Genomic DNA, 16,670 nt, shown 5'->3' on the forward strand with positions numbered 1-16,670 from the left:
GTAGATGGCGAAACGGAAGTCGAGCTTAGACAAGCCTACCTCATGAGGTATATAGAAGAAGTCCACGCTGGTTTATTTACGTCCTCCCGGCTCCTCACACACAGTGAACGATGGCAACTAACAGAAAAAGGATGTTGATGACGCGACAGTTTTTGCTGAAATAAAGTGACACCCAGCGGGTCAAAAGGCTTTTGTTATCGTGTCTTAGCGCAGCGGTTCCCCGGTCTTGTTTCCAAACTGCGTTGCTAATTCAACAGCTGCAACAGCTTGAAGCTACACGGAGGCAGCTAGCTCCCCCCAGCTTCCACACACAGTCAGCAGGGACACCCGATACTAACTACTACCAAGTGTTTGCTTCTAACCTGACGGTGTTTGAGAAACAGTGTCATGAGCCGTGGGATTAAAGTCAGCGGGTTTGTGCGCTGTTCCCACCGCAGTTAGCATGGTGGTTAGCCCGCTACCCCCGTTATCAAAGTTCGTTATAACCTCATGTGACCGTACACACATGCTGTAAGTGCTCTAACCAGCCACCGTCAGCCGGACAACGCCGCTGGCTTAACACACTTGTCACATTAATCATAGAGTCGTAGTTGTGATTTTGGTTTATTGTGATGTAGGGAATGGAACAGGAAGTTTCCATTCCGAAATGCTGGCGTTAGCGGACCAATCACAGCCAAGTGCTATCCGTGGGCTGTCCGTCATTTCGACGTATAGTTAGAAAAATGAGCGCGGCACGAAAAGCTCTCCGAGGAGCCTCGGAGAGGCACGGAGAGGGCGTTCCACGTTGGAGAGGGCGGTCCTATCTGTCCATGTCCGTCAAAACGCAGAAGCATACATTGGCCTTTAATGTGTTTGGGCATGGACTGAGGAGAGAGGGAGAGCACAACAGACAGAGGGAGGGAGGGAGGTGAGGAGAGGATGAAAGATGCACCGCCGCGTGGTGTTTACCCTGGGGGGGTCGGCCTGCAGCGCGGCCAGGTAGTTCTCCAGGGCCAGACGGCGCCGGTCATTCAGCATGGCCTCCACCCGGGCGAGGTGAGTCTCCACCAGCTGCTGCTTCTCACTGGCTGCCTCCTCCTCCAGGGACTCCACCATGGCTTGGAAGTGCTGCAAACAAAATCAAACGCACATATAAATATGTACATGCACTTTAAACAGTGTGAGACACCAGAGTTCCTTCAGCGCCTCCTTAACCAAACAGAGGAGAACAGGTCTCGATTTCAGTCCTGTCGCCTGGAAGGCTCGTCGGGGGACTCGGGGACTCATTTAGAAGTCTCCCCATTCAGGCTTTGCCCTAATTTAGCCTCAGAGCGATAAAGATAGAGCAGCCGGGGGGAAGAGAGATATTTAATGTAGGGAGTGAGGGATCCAGTGTCTGGAAGCCGGCACATCTCACACCCGGGACAACGGGACAAAGGAGGGGGACTCCCAGGGGGACGGATCAGTGTCTCACCTGGATCAGTGTCTGTCTCTCAGCCTTGGGCAGGTTCTTCGCCTGGCGATCAGCCTCTTCCCATTCCTTTCGTACCTGGAGTGTGTGAGAGAGAGAGAGGGAGACAAAATGAAGCGAGATGCCAAGAGGCTTGAGACAGTTTCTTTGCTTTTAGTGAATGAGCATTGATTTGTAGTTTCTGGATCAAAAGCCTTTTGCTGTAGGTTTCGGTGAAATGTCTTTGTTCCAGAAACTAAGCACAGTCCTCTTTGATTTTCTGGATTTGACGCTCATGTCATCATGAGTCTTACTTATTGCCTCTTCAATCAGGTAAGTAGCATCCTGCCTCGACCTGCCCACTCACCCTCTCCATGCGATTGCGGTGCCTAATCTCCAGCTGCTCCTTGGCCCTCTGGAAGCGGCTGTGCTCCTTGTCATCGGCCGGCGTCTCAAAGTAGATGTCCACATCATCGGTGGGCTGAGGAGTCGGGGGCACGGCTGTGGATTCAGAGGCAGACGGTGAGTGGCTGCAAACTGACAACCCGGCGGACTGACAAGCAGAGAGAGAGACAGACGGGCTCATCCAGTCCACTCACCACAGTTAGGCGGAGACACGGAGACAGACAGACACACAACGGGACACAGAGAGAGGAGCAGTAGAAAGTGGAATGCAGACTGAAGTTAGACAAAGATCCTCACAGAAGCACTCCTCTCATTGGCGTTCTTCCAACCTCCTGAACTCTGATGAATTTAAGGGAATCTGACAGTCTCTCCTTTTGAATTCTTCTCATCTTCCCGTCGGCTTTCTGCTGACAGGCCGCGTTTCCAACACTAATGGAAATATCTCCGTGTTTGACGGCTGGGTCATCTGAGGCGGGGCCACGGGGCTCAGTTCTGGCTTCTTTGCTTTACAGTCACGCAAGACTCGCTCCCTGCGTCGCTGAAACTCCCAAAAAACAACAAGGCTCCCGGCTGGCGAGCGGATGAGACCTCATCAACTTCACCCCCCCCCCCCCCCATCAAAAACAGGACGGCAGCACGGGTGGATCAACGGATAAATATATATATATATCCTCCTCTTAACGTTACTGCTTCAACCCCGAAAATCATTTCATTTTTTGAAGTAAAATCCAAAGTAAAATCCAATTGCTTATGGCCATGAACTGAGTCTGAACTGATGGAAGAGCGGCTCTTGTTGACATGTGCTGGGGGGGGTTCTAGCAGACAGACACACAGACAGGCTGCTGACAGACACGTGGACACAGTGGAAGAGGTAAACACTGACGGGCAAACAAAGAGGACAGAAAACTCTGTGAGATGTTATCATGCATATTAATGAACAACAGGAGGAAAGCAAAGGAAACGGAAAATTAATCTTATTGGATTTCTATCAAGTAACTCAAAATTTGAATGTGTGTCATAAATGGAGAAAAAAATGAATTTAATGAAAGATTCAATATCATATTTTAATATTTTACACTTTCGAATATTTTGCCAGTCGACAAATTAGTTGGTTCCAAAGAAACTCCTGAATAAAGAATTTTCTCAAGGTTTCAACAGTATCCAATAATTGTATTCAAGTATGTTTTTAACTTTAGAGTTAAACCATAATATAAGTTTAAATTATTTCAATATGATAGTTAATATATACGATACAGGTCCAATCCAGTGGAATATTAATTCAGACTAATGCTCAATAATGAGCGATCAATTTGATCAATTGTATTAGACAATTATTTATATCATATATTTGGATTGTAATCTGTTACTGTCATTGTTACTGGATATAAATGTGTTTTTCATATTTGGCTCTAGGAGATTTTGATTTATAATTGACATGTAAATTTCAGATGTAGGTTAAACGATTAATGAGGAAAATAATCAAAACGTTACAATAATTAAAATAATAAATAACAGCATTTCAGTGGGATAGTAAAATAATAGAAAATTATGTTGTGGAGGGAACTCAGTCGTGAATGTTGAGGTGATGGTGACATCATGTGATCTGTTCACGAGTCAGCACCAGACCAAACCTTTATGATCTACCTATCGTCTACTAGAGTTTTCAGGGTCAGCAGGAAAGAGACAAACAGAGAGAGAGAGAGGGGGGGGGGGTGTTGTCAGACCGGCCTCGGTCACGTGAGACTTACTCAGGCGCTTGCACACGGCCATGCAGTACTCCTCTGAGTCGAAATTGTTGCGGTTGCCGGCGCAGCCCCCGTATATGAAGCGCACACACTTCCCCAGGCTCATGTCGAAGTGCCAGCGGGGCATGGAGGCACGGCAGGGGCCGGTCTCACCCTCCAGGGTGCACACCGCTGCCAGGGGACAGCTCGTTAGATCATCTGGCCACTAGGGGCAGCACTTAAATTCCACTCTAACACCGCTACGTCTACGATCAGGATAAAACATGTGGGAGCAACTGCTTTGTGAATGTGATGAGAAGGATTTAGCGTCAGTTTGGCTGCAAACAAGGCAGCAAGACGTGTCCTTGCCCCCTGATGCAGAAGAACAGTACATCAAAGTGTCTGCTGCGAGATGAGGAGGAGGGTAAATGTTAATGCACACACTCATCTTATTACAGTCTGGCTGAGATGTGAAGGTAAGTGACTGTAGTTTAAGAGTTGAAAGGGTTTGATCATATTTAAGTGGTAGGCAAAGTGCCAATAAGGAAGGGGTGAGAGGGGTGAGGGCAGGGGGGAGAGAGAGAGAGAGGTGGTGGGGGGGTGCTATATTATAATTTTAAACAGCTCATTACAAACCTTTCACTTCCTGCAGAGTCTTGTCCTCATCTTGGCTCTCTGACATTTTGCTCTTCCTCTCATCCTCTTCTTCCTTCTCCACTTCCTCGTCCTCGTAGACATAGTGGTACTCCTCCTCATCTTCCTCCGCATCCTCGTCCTCCTCGTCCTCGTCCAGCGGCTCCTCCCTCTGTGTGGGCTGCTCCTCGGGTGCCGTCTCACTGAGGAGGAGAGGAGGAGAGGAGGAGAGGAGGAGAGGAGGCGGGGAGTAATGAGTGAAGGGGTGGACGCCAGGAAGAGGAATGATTTATCAAACGAGGCAGAGCAGCTGCCATAGGTCAATGTCACAGTGCTGTATTTCATCCAGATGGCTGGTTATACCTGCCCTTCGCAAGAGAGCGCATATTAAACTTGCAATATCTGAACACACCACCACCATGAGCACAACCCCACACGGACCCTTCCCCCTCTTTCACCGCTGCCCACCTGTCCTCTACGGCATCCTCCTCTTCCAGGTCGGCCTCGGTGATCTCGTCGACCTCCTCATCCTCCACCTCCTCCTCCTCTTCGTCGTCGTCCTCCTGCGAGGGCAGGGAAGCCGGGGCGGTCTCCACCATGCGAGAGGAGGGGCAGCACACGTACTCGGTGCCGTGGAACTTGTCGATGCCACAGGGCAGCAGCATGCCGTAGCTGTGCAGCATCATGGTGCTCTTGGCACAGGCCTGACGGGGACAGAGGGAGAGAGAAACAGGTGAGATCTACGGAACATGGCGACAGGGCTTCACTGCTCTGAGGCACCGACGTGAGCTTTATTTATTCATCAACAGATCATAGAGATGGATGGAGGAGCATGTGAAGTTAAATCAATTCAGTTTCATCCTTTATAGGAATAATTCCCTAGATGTTTCAAACCAATACTTTCCCCATAATTTATACTTCGGGAATCAACAAGTTGTGGTGCTTTCTTCCTCAAGGAAACAATATTTACAGCAGAATGAATATTTCAGTGTTGATTTGACCAAATGTTCAACTTTGGGTCAAAGTTGCCCTGATTAACCAGGTGAGCTATCAATGCCCCACAAAAAAATCCCCTCCCCCGCCCCCCCTCTGTCCATGTTTGATTGTCAGTTTGCAGGATTACACAAAAACTACAGAAGAGACAACTATGAAATGTGATGGAAGGATGGGATATGGAAGAACTCTCGATATGGATGTGTGCAAAGGGGCTTGTTTACTTTCTTCAGCATTATGAGATGTGAGGTGTTTTTAGACATTTCCCATATTTACAGGACGAACTAGAGGGATGTGGTCTCAATGTTGTTGTTTACAGTTTTTTACTTTGTGACTTATGGTGCAGCACGGGCCGCTCGCTGTCACCCGACATGTAAACAGATCTGTCCGGCGGCCGAACACAGACACACTGATTCTTATAGCTCGTTCTTGTGTCACATGCTGACTGGAGTGATTAATGGGTCACACTTCCAAAAAAGTCTGGCAGTCCTTTTAACTCTCGTGCTATTTTTCAACACCGCCGCAGCCTCGGTCTAAATCACTGCCGCTGAGAAACTCAGCAGGAGGAGATGAGATTAGTGGCCCTGTCGATTAGGGACGTCACAGAGGCAGTTGGTTAAGAACAGATATTGTTTATGAATCTTCTTCTCACTGGGAAGATGTATAAATACTCAGATCTAACACATTTTTTGGTCAACTATAGGTCAAACATGCGTTTTGTACCATCTTCAGGCTGTAGATGCATTTGTAATAAATGTTGGGGAAGAGTAAAGCTCCTTTTAAACTGGCTTTTGTTTGCAATGGGAATGGATTCAATCGACATTCACTCCTGGGTCGAAAGACTCACAGGATTTAAATCAGCTCAGATCAGCAGTAATGGAAGCGTGACACCTGCCTGAACTCGCTAATTTGGCAAAACAACGAGGTGAGAGAGCAGCTCAGTTGACGGCGTGTGCGCGACATGGAACATGACTCGCCGGGGGAGAGAAATTGAAAGGCAAACACTCCTTCTGGCCACGTGAAATGAGTCAAGCACCTTTTTTAGTGGGTTTAAAATGGACACATTTTGTTTTAAAAAGAGGTGTAAGACTCAGGAAGAGGCTTGACGGGCTCAATGAGCTGCTGCTCTCACTGTCATGGTGAGAGTGGCCCCCAGGGGCCGGCTCTGTTGCTGCCCGGGGGAATTAGTAGCATTACAGGGACAACACTAATCTGATTAGGAGCTGAAATGTGAGTGTTCCCAGTCGGCCTGTGATCAGAGGCCCTGGGAGACTCACAGAGACAGGTGGAAAGATGTCAGGGAGGGAGGAGGAGAGAGCAGAGAGTGAAAGTGTGATGAAGGGGAGAAGGGAATCAGAATTTTGTTATTTAATTTTCCTATAGTTAAGCTAATGCTGTAGACCGCCCCCCCACCAGCACAGGAGTATCATTTTCCCATTGCACTGCTATCTCGGAGATACAGCCTCCCACTGTTTCCTTCCTGCCTCACCTCTTTGGCCACGCCGTGCCACTGCTGGTGACTGATGCACATGTCCATCCGCTCCTTGTGGAAGAACTTGCACTTCTCTGGAACCAGAAGCACGTCACTCACGAACTCGCCCACTGTAAAAGCAAATCACACGGACCAATATGCCCGTTAGTCACACACACACAAACACACACACACACACACACACAAATCCCCCCTGTGCCTGATCGCTGCTCTACAACCCTGCCTGGGTCCAGAACAATAAATCACCTACTGGGACTAAAAAATGAATAGCAGATGAGATAAATGGAAAAAAGGGCCTGATTCAATAATTCATAAGTCCCTGGTCTTTTCAATTTCACTGTAATTTCACTACAGTATCTGACACCTGGGCGTGCACCTGAATTCATCCATTCTCTGTAGCCACGTCTGTCAATCAAATGTCAAAACAGTACAGGAGGAAAATCAGGTTTCATACACGTGGCCCAGACTTTCCCTGTGAGTCAGTGATATCATTTGCTTTATGAATTCAATTTGATATGTTTTATTCATGGAGAGTAGCTGACAAGGAGCCAGATCGGCAGAATTAAAACGATTTGAAAGGCATCTTGAATTTCTCTGAATAGCTTTGTGTTGAAAACCAATGCGTGTGTAAGCATATGCTGCCGGAGTCAAAAGACAGATTAGAAAGGACAGCGACTGCTGATGGGCTGGAAGTGTGACGAGGTTCATCAGGTAGAAACACCGCCGGCAGAAAGAGAGTCAGGCGGACCAAGTAAAAGGAAGGAAGGAAGGGGGGGGTTGTTAGAAAGGTTTAGGGCAAAGTCCAGGCTGAGATCAGCGGGGCTGAGGAATGAGCGGATTGGAAACACACAAATGAGGGTCTGGAGGTTTCAGCACAACGCTGGGATCTGTCCTGTAACTGCTCGTTCAGTGGTTCCACCGTGACCCGGCCTGAGGGAGAGCTGCCGGAGGACTTCACGTGAGCCGGGCGGAGGACAAGGCAGTGTTTTGGAAAATGAGAGGGTGGGAGAGGAAGAGGAGAGAGCTGGAAATAGCAGAGGAGTCAGCAGCTGCTTCTCATCTCCGCCCAGGAGACACAGTGACCCCCCCCCGCCCCCCCCCCCCCACACAAACTCGCCTTAACCCCCCCCCCCGCCCCTGCCTCCCTGTTTTTTAGTTACTCAGGAGGAGAGTAACTAAAAATATTTCAAGTACTGTACTAAGATAAAGTTTCTCATGTCATCATTAGCTCTGAAACAGTTCATTAATAAGTTTCATAGGTAATATAAAAAAAATTCTGACTGTAAATTGTAAAATGTACAGTTAGGTATTTTATTAGAGGTGTTCTTAAATTGGGATGAATTTAAAGATAGAAAAATCTACCATGAATCCAAAGTTCTCATAATTAAATTGTCTTTATTGTCATATTTAGGTTCAATATGAACATGGCGTGATTAATAGGTATATTAATTGAGTTTAATCCAGAATTAGTTAATTATTTTGGTGGAAATGCTCAACATCATTTGATTCTAGCTTCTCAATAAGAAAATATTTTTCTTTTTTTTTTTTAACCAGAATATATTTTGACTTTGGACTACAACACAAAAACCTAAAAGTGTCACGTTGAGGTCTAAAATCCTTTTTGACATTTTAAAGAGGAAACACTAAATTCCTTCTTATTCTACCATTTCTGCTTCAATACATTTTTAAGAGGTAACATTTGATTTTTATTCCATTTAGGTGACAGCTATATTCGCATTGCAGATTGAGATTCATAGCTGATATTAGGCGAGAGGCGGGGCAAGTTTTACTCAAATAAACAATCTGCATGTATTTGTATTGTAGGAGGAAGCTGGAATACCCAGAGAAAATACACACAGACCGTCTTTCTATCATAAAATAACTCTGAAAGTTGTCATTTGCATAAGGAATCGTTTTTATATGGTAGTGGAATGTTTTAATAATAATCCTGTACTTTTACATGACTCAAATTTGGAATAGATGACCTCGACTGACCTTGTCACAGAATCCTCTCACATTGTTTTGCTGCTGTTGCATCTGGAAACGTAAAAGGATCTGAGTACGACTTCTCTCCCTTTAACTTCCCCCTCAATTAACGTCACAGGGTGAAACCGAGGGAGAGGAAATGAGAGCTCGGCTCCATTTCTGTCTCACCGGAAGCAAACGGATTCATTCACTGACACGCTCCCTCTTCATTTCATCTCTCTCTCTCTCTCTCTCTCTCTCTCTCTCTCTCTGTCTCTCTGTCTCATTGTCGCTCTCTCTCTTGGGTTGTGAGGTGGTTTCAAAGCGGACGTTTGAGCACAGTCGCACTGCGGATGGTGATGGATGGTGGTGTTTGGAGGCCAGCTGTTTGTGCTCTGCGTGTTTCTCTGTGTGTGTTTGTGTGTGTGTGTGTGTGTGTGTGTGTGTGTGTGTGTGTGTGTGTGTGTGTGTGTGTGAGAGAGAGCATGTACTCGTCTTTCTCTCTGACCCCCCCCCCCCTCCACCTCCTTTATTCACCCACCTTTCCTTTAACCTCCTTTCTATCACTGACGCACTCCAGCCCCCACGCCCGGCTGCACTAGGAGAACCTGGTGGTATCATGTGGTACACAATGATACAGGAGACACCTTCAGTACAGAGAGGTGGTGGATTCAATTAAACTGAGATCTGCTGGTGGACCACACACGGCTGTCGTGTTTCGAGAGCTTTCCAGAGGAGATCACAATGAGATCTTAAAAAAAATTGCAAATAACAGAAGTTAAGTGCACTTGATGGTTCAATCTGTTAAATATTTGACCACTTAACCATTGAGTTGTTGCCACTGACGAATATCAAAGATCTTTAAAAGCATCATGAAATATTAATAAAACACAAATGAACTTCGATGCAGTTATTATCTAGTGTTTGCTTTTGGCAATCAGTCAGAGCTTGATATCAGGTTCCAGGGCGCTGCTTTGATTTTTGCTTTTTCAAGTGGGAGAAACCTGATCCGCCAACATGAAGGGATTACATGCAGCAGACGTGACTACAACCAGGAGGTAGCTGTCGGTGGATGTTACATAAAGAAAAGAACGTTTACATTATACTCTAATCCTTAACCATCGTTGTATTACATGCCTAGAAAGCTTTGCCTGTCACGTAATTTCAATTTGTGATTCACAAATAATCATGAAGTAGAAGCGTGTCAGTCCATCGACTCCGTGATTCATAGTTCAGGCTCATTTCGGAACACGTCCGGGGGGGAAGGAGGACAACCGGCCCGAGGTGTGGTCACTTATCAACTTATTCACACTCACAGGACTCGGCCCCTGTGATGATATCAGCAGCTGTCACCGTGCGCCCTGCCCTCTGTTGAATCAACAGGCTCAGTCAACAGGAACAGAGAAGTGTGAGTCAGATCCGTAAAAGTCACTGATTAAGTTCTGACTTCCTACTTCCTCGAAAATAGAGATGGACAGGAGCACGAGTTCAAGATGAGAGCGAAGGAGAAGTTAATTATTGTGATAATGAGAGATTACAGTGGTTGTGAGAAGAGGATCTACCTGGATATCTGCTTATATATATACGTTAAATAGTAATTCAGCAGTGATTCCTAAGATGTAGTTCTCAAATCCTTATGTCAAATGTAATTGAGGCTTGATATTTTAGAATTTAACCATAAACTTCATGACTTATAATAAATATAAAGCACAAATACAACCATATAACAATATAGAACTTGAATTTATATAACAAACACGCATCTTCATGTGTGTTTTTTCCCCCCCACACTTTCTTTAACATAGCTAAGAGCTTTTTTTATAATCTGCAGATATGTCTGTGAAATTCTCATATCGGCCACTTATCAATAAAAAAGTTAGAAATCAGTTGTTTACCCAGAAAACACTTTGCTCAGAGGCTCTTTTGAACAAGGAGCTAATTTGTCCCGTGCACACAAACCAACACACCAGTCGCACAACAGCCCTGTACTGTTCCCACCATTCCAGACATAATACTAAAAAACTAATCCGCCATAAAGACATCATGCTGCAGGGATTAGAATGCCATGGAACGAAAAATCATTTGCGGAGCCATTGTTTGGGGACAGGAAGCACGCACAAGGTCTGCAGCTCTGTGTCTGAGCCATGTGAAGATGGGACACAGCAAACCCCGTCTCTCTCACTCTCCAGCTTCTTTCCCGGCCTTTGCATTATTCATATGAACCTATTAACTTGACATGGCTGCTGCTCGGCTCCTTTTAATCATATCCTTCAAGCTATAGCTCACCTCCCTTTGCTCTATTTCCTTTTCCTTTTGATTCTGCTGTAATTAATGTAGGGTGATGAATATAAGGTACAAATAATGAATCATTTAGCGGCTCTCATCATTGCCGGATGGGTCTGACAAATTACACAGCGGGCCAGGTGAGACGCAGCGCGGGGGCAGAGACATGCCGTGTCTGGTGGTGTGTGATCAGAGCCCTCCAATTAAGCCCCCTTACACGCTCCATTACATCATTAGGCTGAAACCCTCGCGATAGCTTCCTCTTCGCCAGCACCTTATGTTTATCCTCCTTGCTCCATCTGTGTCTGTTCCCTCGGCTCCGGCTCCTGGTTTGAAACGCGACAGAGCAGCAGAGACCTTTGGCGTTCGATGGGGCTCGAGTTCACGGATCTTTAACGACTGTGACAAAAATCAAGCGATGAAGCCATTTAATCGCTCTAGAAAACGGTAATGGGATTGTTTTAATTAAATGGCAGTCACGGCACTGTTGCTGAGTCATTATTAGAGGTCTCGGGTTGTTGATTGATGCAACACTGTAAAGACATGGGGGGGGGGGGGGGGGGGGCGAGGGTATCAGGTGTGGCAGGTACACAGACAGACACAGCTTCAGGATGTAAGATGAGAGCACACTGGGGGGAACTTTGGGAGTCAGAATTCGGGCCTGAGCCTCTCTCATCTGTATTCCCGTCCCGGCCAGCGAGCGGACACTCCAGTTGTGGTGTTTGCTGTCCCATGAATTTCCCAAAAGCCTTCTCTCCGCCTTTGCCAAAAATGCTCTTGAACGGTAGCCCATTTCACAGTCCGGTGCAACTGCTAATGGCTTTTTCATCTCGGAGAGCGGCACAACTCAATCAGCCAGAGGCTTGTGGACAGGGGGAGAGTGCAGGGGAAACGTTCGCCGTACAGAGGAAGATGTTCTCTCTTTTCTTTGCTGGCATAACTGGACAATTGCATCAAGAAGCCGTGTTTCTGAAAATCTATTTCTCTGTTATTGCCGCCGTCAGAGGCAGCGGGAGAATTCTTTTCTGTAAATCAGAGGCTACAGAGGTGCATGGCCTCTGCAGAGTATAACCAGGTTGCCACTGCTGATCACAGTCATCCTGCAGGAGACAGAGCAGGTGGAGAGGTGTGTACGACGGCTCGGGCGAGGGGAGGAATGGGGAGTTATAAAGCCGGCCTCCCCTCAGATCCCCCCCCCCCACAATGACCCTGTGTGTCTGTGTGGGTTTATGGCCACTGTCTTACGGGGGAAATAAGATTGTGCTTTATTGCTCAACAAGCCTCCGCAGCAATAATAGCTGTCTAGCCCTTAGCTATCTGCTCTCAGAGACATTAGCCCCCGCTTTCAGCCCTGATCTGCTCCATCTGCAGCTCAAGGCCTGGATTAGTCGACTGAATCAGACTCAAATATTGCTCCATTTCACCTCTGCTTATGGTTAAGATGCCTCATAATCTCTCCTTCATTATATTTAATGAATTTGGTGTGTGCAATGGGGGACCAGCTGATGTAAAGGCCCATTTACAGTCTTTTTAAGTGGTTTCCTTGATTTACTTAATAGTGGCGAAGCTTACCTAGGCATTTGTAAGGCACCACAATATGGGCGTGGCCTTTGCACACCTTCTTCTCCTTCTTGCACCAGTTCTCAATACGAATGGGCTGGTTGGCTTCCACCACGTTTGTTATCTGGAGCTCGGGATACATCTGTTGAGAGGAGAAGAAGAAGCAGAAAGTGTGTTTCAGATAATGAGAAAATGATTTTCTTTCTCAACGTGTGCCGGAGGGAGAAGGTGCGATGAGCGGAGCATCAGAGGGATCCTTTAATCCGCGCCTTCTACTCTCTAGATGCCATCTGCTCGACCGTGAAAGAGCACGCAATTTACTCTTTCCCCAAATGCCATTAAAATGCCATCAATAAATGCAACTGAGGCTTGAAGAGAAGGCTGCTCGAAAAAATCTACAGCGGCGCTTTTCTTCTCGGGCAGCTGCATAATAAAACACGACAGTAATACCAGCAGCCTCCTGGGTTGGGAGATACACCGGCAGGAACAAGTAAATAAGAGCGAGGATATACATGATGTGGAGAAACATGTCCTTAATTATAAAGACAGCTCGAAAGGAAGGGTCTGCGTGTTGAACTGCCGGCCGCCCGAGAATAATGTCCGTCTGTCAGGAGCAGCTCAAAAGCCTCATGAGAAATCACAGTGGAATGAAAACTGACTTTTTTCCATCTCGTCAGCCGATTCAACTTTTGCCTTTATAACACCTACCTATTAGATTATAAATGTTTAAATGTTAAATTGTTTGTTTTTCTATTTTTACATCACTACAGTTATTTGTATGTCTTGTAAAATAATAAAAAAATTGACACATTTTATCATTTAAGTGAAATTGGTTTGTCACATTTTCAAATTAAAGAATTAAACCCTGAATCAGTAAAGACGGATGCAGATATAATGTTATTACCTCCGCCAAGAAGATTATGTTTTCATCCTGTCTGTTTGATGGTTGGTTTGTTAGCATGATGATGCAAAAACTAAGGGACTGATACCAAAGAACTTGGTGGAGGATGTGATGTGGGTCAGGAATTGAACATTCAAATGTAGGTGTGGATGTGGATCAAGGGGCTAATCAGGGAATATTGCTTTCTTTAAAAAGAAATGTGGTGCATGGTAAGGGACTGATATTTATTGGGAGTGTGTTACATTTGGTTTGGGTGGATTTGGAGGTTAGATGTGTGTCTGTGCCGCAGGGACTCACCTCCTGGCAGTACTGCAGCACGCCCTCTTTGGTTCCTACGCAGCTCTTGGTTCCGGACGGGTCGGGTTCCCAGCGGCCGGTCTGAATGTTGACGTGCATGTTGAGCCTTCCGCAGAACATCGCCACCTGTGGCTCGGCCACGGCAAAGCCTGTGCCCGCATTGGCTGCCAGTGCCTGCAGACAGAAAGAGAGAGAGAGACGGGGGGTTAATGCAGTCAATCATTACAAAACCCATAAAAGCCCTGGAGCTCTCTGGCTGACATCTTTCATAAACACTGTTATGAGCCTGACACAGCCGCCTGGTTCTGAGTCTGAACACACAGGGCAGGTTCTGCTCACATACTGCAGCGGGTAACTATACAAGACGTGATGGAGAAACATCATCAGTCCTGCCTGTCAACACTTGGCTGCTACCGCAACTCAATGCTGCAGTGCTGAGAGAGCAGGAGGGTGGATGGGGGGGGGGCCTCAGACACAAGACAAATTAAATGCACCTTGGGAATGTCTGGCTGAGTGGACGGTCAAACAAGCAGGGGTTTGATTGGATTTGTGCACAAGGTTGTTTTTTTGCTCTGATGCCCATCGACTGACTGGGAGGCTGCAGCCAGAGAAGCAGGAGAGAGGAGAAAGAAAACTCGGGTCCGTCATGCCTCACAAACCAGGACATTCCTGAGGGCAGAGCTTTGCTCCTTCAGACCTCCTGGGACTGGAGTCTCTCCACAAAGGGTGGATCATTTACTCCTCAAGGTAAACACGAAGGGTTGATGATCCACTATCCCCTCAGATGTACACAACAACAACAACACATGTAATTTAATGAAAATGTGTGCTCTGCAGTAGCGCATGATTTGTTAAAGAACACGTCTTTCTGTGAGTTTCCCATCTTTGTTTACCTCCCGGCCCTTTGAGCAGCAGAGGAAATGTGCTATCTCTCTCCCCCCGGTGTCCTTCCTATCATCATTTACTGAGCCCAGGCAACAGGAAGCAGCAGCACCCAGTCTGCCTCATCCTTCACCCCCCACTCTGCAGAGAGTGGACACCGACTGTCCAAAACCACTGTGTAATCAGCTTTCCCATGATTGCATTTCAAATGACTCTGTGCAGGGCGAGCATCATTCAACTCATCAGCTCCTCACTGAGACAATAAATCACAGCCTGCTAATGCCTTCCGATGCTCGGGGGGGTCACGGCACAGGGAACTCTGATGCGTTAGCAAGGCAAAGGTTGCTTAGCATCCAAACCATCCAAAAAACACACAGCAGGGAGCCTCCAGAGAGGAAGTGGAACAGAACCCATCCCCTTGTCATTGTCATAATGTCGTCAGGCTGAGTAAACAAGGCTGGAGCCCCAGAGAGATGAGTGCTGGACTGAAATGTCTGACTGATCGCTGGGACCTACGCCCGCTGTGTCCTCTGCAGCACCGAGCCACGGAGAGGAAAACCAGCTGAAGCAGGAGACTTGAGCAGCAGCGTGTTAGACAAAGCTCTTGGTCTGATTCTGTGCAGGCTCGCAGGCTGATAACGGGCGACAAACAGAAGAGAGCGAGGACAAAACAAGTGCTGTGTAATCACCAGTTGGCTGTGGTGTGTGATGAGCTGCAGAGCCAGCCAGAGCCGAGTCTGCACGCACGCACACACACACACACACATTAACCGAATATCGCACCAGGCAAAAACACACACATGCATGCATACATTCAGCCGCACACGCACTGGTGCCCGTGCACACACATATGATACACAATCATCAAACGAAACTCAGAGAGAAAACTGGCACACGGGCACATGTTCGTCCACGCAGTGAAGCGAACGCACACTGGACTGTCTTGATTTGATCCTGGAGGCACAACAGCCTCAGATTCCACCTCATTTCCCCTCCTTCCTTCCTTCTCTCTCTCTCTCTCTCTCTCTCTCCATCTCTGTGTTTTTGTCCCGCTCCACTCCTCCCTCTCTCCCTCTCTCTCTGCACCACCACAGGCTTGTTTGCTCTCCTCCCTCTCATTCCTTTGTCAGATTGGCTTTGGGTGTACGAGAGGAGCGGAGAGGTGGGGGGGGGGGGGGGGGGGGAACGAGGGATAAGGAGAGACGCACGTTCGGGAGGAAGAGAACGAGGCAGTGACAGCCGGACCACAACGAGACTCTGCGGCTGTGGAAAAACAAGCGCTGGAGCTTTTTCCCGACACCTCCCTGACTCCTCTGAAGTGGTTCAGTCTCAGTGTCTTTAACTCGTCGAGTGGGACAATCGCAGGGGAAGCAGGGAGGAGGTGGTTAAATACCACTGCCTTAAATCTGCAGTCACATGCTCGTTTAGTACTTCAGAGAGAGCCGCTCAGGGCCAGACAAAGCAAAGTGCCATGGAGGCTGTGGAGAGCCTGAGAAATGACTGAGGGCCCGAGGAGGAGCAGCAAGGGAGAAGAAGTATTCCCTCTCATCTGTGGCTCCTTTGTCATCACTCCTGTTACCTGAGCCAGAAGGAGAACTGGTCTCCAGAACACAGGCCGAGCAGTTAGTTCTGCTGAAGGGGAGCCGACTTCCTTTAACACAGACACACACGACAAAGAAGCAACTTAGCTCTTGAGACATCTCCAGAGTTTCTGTCTGATCTTGAATCTGACAAATAAAGAATTACCTGGCTGTGACTCAGTCCTGGACAGTCATGACTCAGACTTTTATTCAAGACCTCACCCACATCTCAATTATACCATCAGCCGTTATGAAACTGAATCAGTCGAGTGAAGAGAGGTCACTCTTTAGGGTTTATTTTAAACATCTAGATGCAAGGTCTGAAACGCAGGGAGCTGTAACTCCATGTGGTAACAGGTGGACTAGAGAGTGGAAGACAAGTTCTTGCTTGAGGTCTGACTGTCTGCGGGGTTGGTAACAACTTTATGGATGATAGTGTGAGTGAGCACACAGCTTATAGCGCCGCACACACAATGCAGTGGAGCAAAACAGCACAATGGAAATTTCTTGTTATTATGAGAAGTAC

The 16,670-nt window shown here is 47.2% G+C and overlaps 1 protein-coding gene across 3 annotated transcripts in view; it reads right to left on the reverse strand.

The window, feature by feature from the left end:
- aplp2 (amyloid beta (A4) precursor-like protein 2) overlaps positions 1-16,670 on the reverse strand; it is a 54,180-nt gene that overhangs the window by 14,163 nt on the left and 23,347 nt on the right. For 2 of the 3 annotated variants that reach the window (XM_053422610.1, XM_053422609.1), the window contains exons 2-10: positions 13,683-13,856; positions 12,497-12,626; positions 6,674-6,786; positions 4,660-4,895; positions 4,195-4,394; positions 3,583-3,750; positions 1,797-1,930; positions 1,454-1,528; positions 949-1,107 (exon numbers count right to left, since the gene is read on the reverse strand). In XM_053422610.1, coding sequence (XP_053278585.1) covers positions 949-1,107; positions 1,454-1,528; positions 1,797-1,930; positions 3,583-3,750; positions 4,195-4,394; positions 4,660-4,895; positions 6,674-6,786; positions 12,497-12,626; positions 13,683-13,856 — 1,389 coding nt within the window. The remainder of the gene's footprint in view (positions 1-948; positions 1,108-1,453; positions 1,529-1,796; positions 1,931-3,582; positions 3,751-4,194; positions 4,395-4,659; positions 4,896-6,673; positions 6,787-12,496; positions 12,627-13,682; positions 13,857-16,670) is intronic. The other variant, XM_053422611.1, reaches the window with a different exon arrangement.

Source organism: Pleuronectes platessa, chromosome 5, assembly GCF_947347685.1.
Source record: "Pleuronectes platessa chromosome 5, fPlePla1.1, whole genome shotgun sequence".
NCBI classification, from domain to species: domain Eukaryota; kingdom Metazoa; phylum Chordata; class Actinopteri; order Pleuronectiformes; family Pleuronectidae; genus Pleuronectes; species Pleuronectes platessa.